Source organism: Sesamum indicum, linkage group LG2 (assembly GCF_000512975.1).
Source record: "Sesamum indicum cultivar Zhongzhi No. 13 linkage group LG2, S_indicum_v1.0, whole genome shotgun sequence".
Classification (NCBI taxonomy): Eukaryota; Viridiplantae; Streptophyta; class Magnoliopsida; order Lamiales; family Pedaliaceae; genus Sesamum; species Sesamum indicum.
In genome coordinates, this window is record NC_026146.1 from 4,062,760 (window position 1) to 4,070,834 (window position 8,075).

The 8,075-nt window shown below is 38.4% G+C and overlaps 3 protein-coding genes across 3 annotated transcripts; 1 reads left to right on the plus strand and 2 right to left on the minus strand.

The window, feature by feature from the left end:
* On the plus strand, positions 1–2,726 carry LOC105179266 (probable serine/threonine-protein kinase At1g54610; the record flags this gene model as incomplete). Its single annotated transcript, XM_020691758.1, has 7 exons — positions 1–165; positions 496–780; positions 874–1,191; positions 1,354–1,575; positions 1,762–1,856; positions 2,089–2,194; positions 2,333–2,726. Coding segments are annotated over 7 exons (1,548 nt in total), but the record flags the coding sequence as incomplete, so codon positions are not given.
* LOC105179276 lies at positions 2,861–3,396 on the minus strand. The gene has a single exon (XM_011102894.2). It carries the CDS (start codon positions 3,310–3,312, stop codon positions 3,079–3,081), a length of 234 nt encoding a protein of 77 aa, XP_011101196.1. The 5' UTR covers positions 3,313–3,396; the 3' UTR covers positions 2,861–3,078.
* On the minus strand, positions 5,106–6,948 carry LOC105179284 (peroxidase 12). The gene is made up of 3 exons (XM_011102897.1): positions 6,695–6,948; positions 6,308–6,502; positions 5,106–5,867 (listed from the first exon to the last, which is right to left on the minus strand). The coding sequence occupies exons 1-3, from the start codon at positions 6,938–6,940 to the stop codon at positions 5,247–5,249; spliced, it is 1,062 nt and encodes a 353-aa protein (XP_011101199.1). The 5' UTR covers positions 6,941–6,948; the 3' UTR covers positions 5,106–5,246.

An 8,075-nucleotide genomic window follows, 5' to 3' on the forward strand; every position in this document is an offset into this window, starting at 1 on the left:
GGTGAGAATAAAGGTAAGGTTTCTGAAAGGACAGAGTTGAGAAACAAGGCTGAAGAAGATGAGCTGGTTGATGGATGGCCAAAATGGCTAACTGATAATATTCCAAGAGATGTTTTGAGGAATATAGTTCCAAAAAGTGCTGATTCTTATGTCAAGATAGACAAGGTTAATCTTCTATCTTTTCCCTTTTGATGTGTGTGCAAGCCTGGTTTGATTTCTTTATTTGATTGCTTATTTTGTTTGAATTTATTGATGAGATTATACATTAAGTGAGACAGCAATGTTGAGTAAGAGCTGGCGCATGATTCTAAAAACTGTGTCCCCCCAATCCTGATAGCTGGTTATTGAAAAGTTGTAGTCTGTTCAATTTTAATTTCAAGATAATGTTTGAGAACTACTCAAGTAGTAAAAATCCTGTTGGTAAAATCAGGTGATGCATTAGGGAAAAGAAATGGATGTGGATTTGAATTTAATTGAAAGCGCCGGATGTTGCAGATAGGCCAGGGGACCTACAGCAATGTCTATAAAGCGAGAGATAAGGACACTGGAAAGATTGTCGCCTTAAAGAAAGTTAGATTCGATACTTCAGAACCTGAGAGTGTGAAATTCATGGCCAGGGAGATCATGATTTTACTGAAACTGGACCATCCCAATATTGTAAAGCTTGAAGGATTAGCCACCTCGAGGATGCAGTATAGTCTGTATTTGGTTTTCGATTATATGCATTCTGATCTAGCCAGAATCCTGTCTCGACCAGATGAGAGGCTCACAGAACCACAGGTCGAAAGCTATTCAAACTTATAATTTAACTTCCATTATCTAATGGGATTACGATCTTTTATGATAGCTGAGTTTATGCAATGATCTTTGCAGATTAAATGTTATATGCAACAACTGCTTTCAGGGCTCAAGCATTGCCACGATAGGGGTATTTTGCACCGGGATATTAAGGGATCCAATCTGCTAATTGACAAAACTGGGATGCTGAAAATTGCAGATTTTGGGCTTGCAAATTTCTTCAATACTGAAAATAAGCGTCCTTTAACTAGCCGGGTTGTGACACTTTGGTACAGAGCGCCGGAACTGCTGCTTGGTTCCACAGATTACGGAATAGGTATTGATCTTTGGAGTGCCGGCTGCCTCATGGCTGAAATGTTTGCTGGGAGGCCTATTATGCCTGGCAGGACAGAGGTAATGCAGTAGTTTCTGTTCTTTTCAACAGTTAAATGCAACTGTAAGTTACAATGTCTGAATAATTAATGAAGAAGACAAAAGTTTCCTTTGCATTTAGACAAATCAAATTGGCACAGAAAAGCAGTAAATTTGTTGTTATGGATGACGTGATGTATTCAGGTTGAGCAGCTCCATAGGATTTTCAAACTCTGTGGCACACCTTCGGATGACTTTTACCGAAGACTGAAACTATCGACAGCTCTTAAACCTCCCCAAACATACAAGTCGAGTCTTCGAGAAGCTTTCAGATACTTTCCTTCATCTTCTTTGGGTCTTTTGAACATTTTACTGGCCCTCGATCCTGCCCATCGTGGATCTGCAAGTTCGGCTCTGCAAAACGAGGTTAGCTATCAAGACATATTAACTAATTCCGTTTTTAGACATTGCTTAAGCATGTTTGTCCATGGTTGCATCTAACTTGGGAAGTAGCTGCACTTGAAGGGCCGTCATAGGTCCCAATCAAATCAAAACAAAATACCATTCCTATTGTTGAAATGTTCTAAACGACACACATGATTTCTGTTGCAGTTCTTTCAGACGAGCCCTTTAGCTTGTGACATCTCCGGTTTACCAGTAATTCACATTGAGGATGACGATGAAGCTCTGATAATCGACAAGCGAAAGTAAGTGACTCACACCTCATCACTTAACTACAGAGCGGAACAGGACTGGACGTTAGCAATACACTAACAACTGATTGTTACATTATTGTTAAAATCACTGAGACAGCTACTACATCACATCTTCACTATTTCGGTCAAACTATTGTGTTAACTTGATTGTCACACATAATGATTTTAATCATGAAATTCAACACATTACTCAAGAAGTATGACTCTACCCCATTATGTACAGGCACCGTACTTCCAAAGGAAGACGCCGTTCTCAATCACAGAAAGAAAGAAGGAAGAAGAATCTAGCTGCTGAGAAACCGAAAGAAACTGCTGAAGGGTCTAAAGAGGTGAGTCGTCGCTTCTACTTGACAGAGTTAGCCATATTGTCCTCTACAAAAGAGAATTTAAGGCCATCAACAAAGTGCCACTGTTATGTTGACAACTCTTGTCTATTAAAAATGAGGAACTAATATCATTTTGCTCAGGACCAGCAGAAGAGTGCAGAAACATCGATCTTTAGCAGCGTACCAGGAAGCAGCGCAACCAGCACCTCCTCCGCAAGTGCGAAGCCACTGCAGAAAGAAGAGAGCCCTCCTTGTCTATCTCCTTCCCCTGTCGGACCAGTTCAGGGAATGTCTCCAAGAACAGAAGCTCATCCTAATGCTAATAAGAATATCAAGAACCGGCCACCTCTACCCAATACTAAAAGGCATATAGTCAACTACAACATGCATCATGAGGGCACGGCCAGATTAGATATGGTCCAAAGGTCTGCATCCTCCAGAGAATTCCGAAGCTTGGAAAAAGAAAACCTTCTTGAGCTGCATGCTCTCAATGATTAGGCATGGAATTGCCGGAATGTGGTGTTTGTTCATGGATTTCAGTCGATTTGATTTCTTTCTTTGTGAAATTAACTTATACAATGATTGATTCTTTACAATCACTAGGGTTCAACACCATCAAAAATGCTAACTCTTGTTCCAATTCTTTGATCATGATCAAATTTCTGTAAGTGACTTGCAATATAGACCAGTTTATACAATTTAAAAATTTATTGGGGACATCATTTGCAGGAGCATAATCTTTGCCTGAAATAAGGAAAGACGATAAATTCCACGCAATAACAGGGAGTAACAAAAACTACTTGACGACTAAACATTGTTCTGTTTCTGTTACTGTCATACATACAACAATAAACAAACATGTCACAGTTATACAATACCGAACTTGGTTACAAACTGTAACGAACATCGTTGAACTTGGTCTTGATCCACTTGAAACTCTCTTTGACAGATGCTTTCACCTTACCTTCCGTGGCGAGCATGTTATATGCAGCGACTCTCTTCTTCCGCTTCATTTCTGGATCGTTGGACGCGTTTGGCCCGTTAAATGCGTACGGGTTTTCTCGATTTTCACACCCGAATTCAGATGAATACTGACAGTATGATCTGCAGCTCTTCTCCATCTTTGGACTATGGGTGTGAAGAAATGGTTTGTCTACCTACACCATTTATATAAGTGCAAAAGTAAGGATGAAATCATGAAGAGCTTATATTCATCTTACATGCATGTCAAAGTAAAGTTGATATATTCGGACAAAAGTATTCTACTTTTGTCGGCTGGCTGTGTTATTTAGGCATGCAAGATCTGAGTTGTTAAAAGTCCATATTTTCAGGCTTTTTTGACGTGGTTCAACTAATTAATTATTTGATTATTTCATTTGACTGCCAACATAATTATTGCATTTGACGTACATAGCCTATAACAGCTGCTAAATTATTCAATCCATCAGAAACACTTAAAAATTAGTTCTATAGTGTTTGTCTGCATCCATATCATAGTTAGAAAGTGTCAGCATGAGTAAAATCTTCAAAGATGTTTATAATATTAGTTAAAAATAATTAACGGGATTTTTATGCTTGAATTTCAATCTTGACCACATTTGACATAGTCTCCCTACGTAGTACATCAAGATTAACAATTTTATTTTAAAAATAAATAACTAGTTAAATTAAAGAGAATGAAAATACAAAATCTCAATGGCACTTGTATATTGATTTTGATGGTGGTTTTGAAACACAAGAGTATATATTGATTTGTAAAATTCTTACATCATACAGATGTTCAAAATCAGACAAGGACGAGCATGACGGTAAGACTTGTATGTATGTGCATTGAATTATTTTGTTGTAAATTTTATTTTATTTTCTACTTCATTCAATCTACACAAATCATGCGTGTAATAATAATATTATTTATTTTATTTTTTTGATAAAAATTTTATACATGTAAATTATATATATATATATTGAATAGAGTAAAAGATAAAATAAAATTTATAACAAAAAAAATGTGCTTTCGCCGCCCACGCTGGGAATTATGAAAGCCAATTGAGGCGATTGGTGGTGGTGGGGACTAACAGTCTTGACGATGTACTTAGTAATGAGTGCTTCCATAATTATGAATTTTTTAAAAATAAAATATTAGAGAGTAACCTGTTTATAGGGGTAAAGATACAAACACTCAAATTGAAAATATAGGTATGGCACCCCCACAAACTTGTTAAAAAAAATTGTATCTCTATTATGTATGTCCACCAGAATTTCTATAGTATATCTATTATTATAAATGGTATATCCACCTAAGTATCAACACACATGTCAGAACGTATGTTTAGCCTCAAAATTCAAACAGATATCGTAGATGTAATAATATTTGATTTTAATTGATAGACCAAAACGATGGGTGGTTGAGTGTTCTTCCTGCTAAAGGAAAAAAACAATGTCTGAATTATCATTTAAATCAAAGTTTTATGTTGGAGAGGCGTAAATAGGATGAGCATCATGCATCATAAACTTCACAACCTTTTGAATAAAATTTTCCTGTTCCCAACGGCGGATGCCAAAGAACTTGTAGACTTGTATTTTATCAGATATCAATTTTTACAAGTTTAGTGATGATTCATAAGAATTAGCAACACATGTATGAATTAGAGTACGGATCTAATCTGATGACATTATATGCATCCTATGCGAGTCGTCATCGAGAGGAGAAGTTACGAGGTAAAGTCCAATGAAATCTTCCATGGAATCATCTTATATTACCCTAATTCAAGTTTTATATCAAAAACCGCTTTCATTGTCTCAAAAACATTCTTGTGCTGAATTTGATGATGCCGTTTACGTGAGTTCGTACCTACACAAGTCATATGATATCATATCCGTGTTAATCCATCCATTATACAAATTCACATGGCCGGCTTCGAATTTCCCTCTTGAATTTTATTTCCTTAGGAGCTCATTCATCGAGTTGCAAGAAAGTCATCAAACATAATTATTCGGACTCAATCTAGCACAAGCATATGCATGAACAAGGCCACAACATATGATGGGAGAGCTCTTAAAAACCCGACAGGGCCTCCTTTTCCTCTCCTGCGGGGGAAAAAATCAACACGATACTGTCCGAATTACTGGCGGAGCAATTCCCTCGAACTTCCCCCTCTCTCCCCGTCAACACATTCAGCTGCGACATCTTCACCATGGCGTTCACGAATTTCTCAAAAAACAACGTTTGATTGACGGCAAAACCCGTCACGATTCCCCTGGTCCTGGAATCCGTGTACAGATCCTGGTCCGACGTGAACAGGCCCTGGTGGTTCATGAGATCAACATAGTACTTGTTATCAAACGTGTTCGGGGATCGAATGTCGAGCACAGTGGTGTTATTTGAATTTGCCGTCGGGCAAGTGGTTTTCAGTTTTTTGGCAAACGACTTGTCCATGGTGGGGTCCTGACTGGGGTAGAGTCGGTTGGTGAAAGAGGTGCAGTGACTGATTCCAATGGTGTGGCCACCTGATAGCGCCACCACGTCGGTGGCTGTGAAGTTCTTGGTTGCTAGAGATGTGATGAGGGCAGTGGTGTTGCTTGAAGGTGGCGGAAGGTTGGCCAGCGTTGCAGCTGTGGTTGCAAAGTTTAGGCTGTCGCGTCGGCCTAATGGAACTTCATAGTCAGGCCCCCCAGACTGCAAATAAAATCAAATAATTTGTTATTTAATGCGTGTATGAAAATATTACGCATGATGTCTACCCTAAAAATGGTTACGTTGTAACATTGTCCTTTATTGTCCTCTTTTTGACTGTGAATTTAGCAGGTGAAAGGGTTCCTTTTCATGAAAATAAAAGGCCAATTATGAACCAGAAGTATATACACTTAGGCCAGGGGAGTGGCCTCAGGCCTTCAGCTTGTCCACACTATGTACCATCCCCTGCAAATTTTACCAGTGAAAAGAAATAAATGTGCATTGAAGAATTTAGAGTTATTTAAACCAGAGTGTCTAGAACCAACCGGTCATCATCATCATCTGATCAAAGGCAAAAAATTTGGGTTGTTGCAATCGATAATGTTACTGATTTTTGTATTGCTTCAAGAAAAAGAATGGATAGTGATATGGGGTTGAGTTACCAGAAAAACAGCATCACGAGCAGCAAGTGCGAGAATATCTGCACAGGAGACAACTCTACCGCACTTGTCATGCACCCGCCTTCGGAGATCATTGATAATTCTGAAGGCCTCAGCCCTCAGACTCAAATTGGGAGGTGCCCCTTGTTCGCTCAGCCCACTTGCTGATCCATCCAGCAGCACTGAACCGTCACATCCCTATACATCGATCACACAACAAATACAAATAAAATTTTGGCATCCATCTATTCTAATTAGTTCAATTTCCTATCCTAGTAAGTAAAACATCATTAACTGTGAGTATAGGAAAAATCTATTGGTACCCATAAAAATCTGCGTTAATCTCAAACTCCAACCAATAAAAGTTTGGAGAATTGTTATGTGGATTACCTGGACAAAGCAATCATGGAAATGGAGTCGAAGCAGCCCAGCAGCTTGGCCGATGTCATTCTTGAAAACCTTCTTGAGCTGTTTTCTTACAATGGACTCCAACTTGGGACAGGAAGAATCATAGTAAGTCCAAGAAAGTCCAGAAACTATTGATTGAGATCCTCCCTGAGCTTTTGCAAAAGGGAAGTATGACCACAGAAGAACAGAAGTAAACAGCAATACAAGAATAGACATTGAAGAGGCCATGTTCGATGTTTGTGTAATACAACCTAATAGTTCGAATGCCCCACACAAAGAAGCTCTTTATAGCCATTTTTGGCAATAAATGAAGCCAACTATATGTAACCAGATTAGAACTGATCACATTACTCTTGCTTTGAATTCTTGGCCTGAAAGGCCACGTACGTGATTACAATGTATCATATTTCTTGAACTCTACTTGCTCATTAGCGAACGACTGTAATGAATCAAGTGTCACTGTTGTTACTTTATTGGATCGACTGGATGCAGTTTGTGAGTGAAATAGTTTACCATAAGCTTCTGTGAGATAGTGAAAATTCTCAAATTTAACTCGTCTATCATCCAAATAATTTTAAGAGTTATTCTAGCTTTCCTTTTTATTCTTATAAAACAGACAGGGTAAGTCAGGCCTGCAACATCATTTTCAACTGCTGTTACCGTACTGAAGAGTTTTGAGGACTGTTTGAGAGCGCAAAAGCAGAATATTTGCAGAGATGAATAGTAACTGACAGTTGGTCGGTTCCCATCCAATTTTTGGCATGATAATCTCTTCTGAAGAATTCAACGAGCACATGAGTAGTTAGTTAAATACAATAGTGACAGTTGTGCAGCTTAGCCGGAGAGGCAGAAGAACAACAGTTGGAACCATATTATGAGATGACACAGGATCATAGATAATTAGAAGAAGAAATCAAACGTTGACACAAAGCAAATTCTAGGGCCAAAAATGAGAAAAAAAAAATTGGAAGCCGTATTGCCTGAGTCTCATGTTGGAATTAAGGATGTGATGCTGATACTGGCAGACGCTAGTAGTTTTGCGTCGTCATTGTGAAGGAAAAGGAAATTCCTCCGGTTCATTGGAAGTAGTATGTAGAAAACGAACAGAGAAGTGCAATAAGTTGAAGCTTACATGCTAGTCAAGTCATAAACACAATAGCTAATCAAGATTTCCAATCATTATGCATCTATCACATAATGCAGCCGCAATAACTCATCATACTTCCTCTTTTGGTGCAACAACAGAGAGACAAACTCAACGGTAATAGAAAACAATCCTAGTTTAGTAAAAAACAGAGGTGAATGGTGAAATGATCCAGATCAAGACATGACGACTCGCGCAAACTCAATATAATAGGGAAAG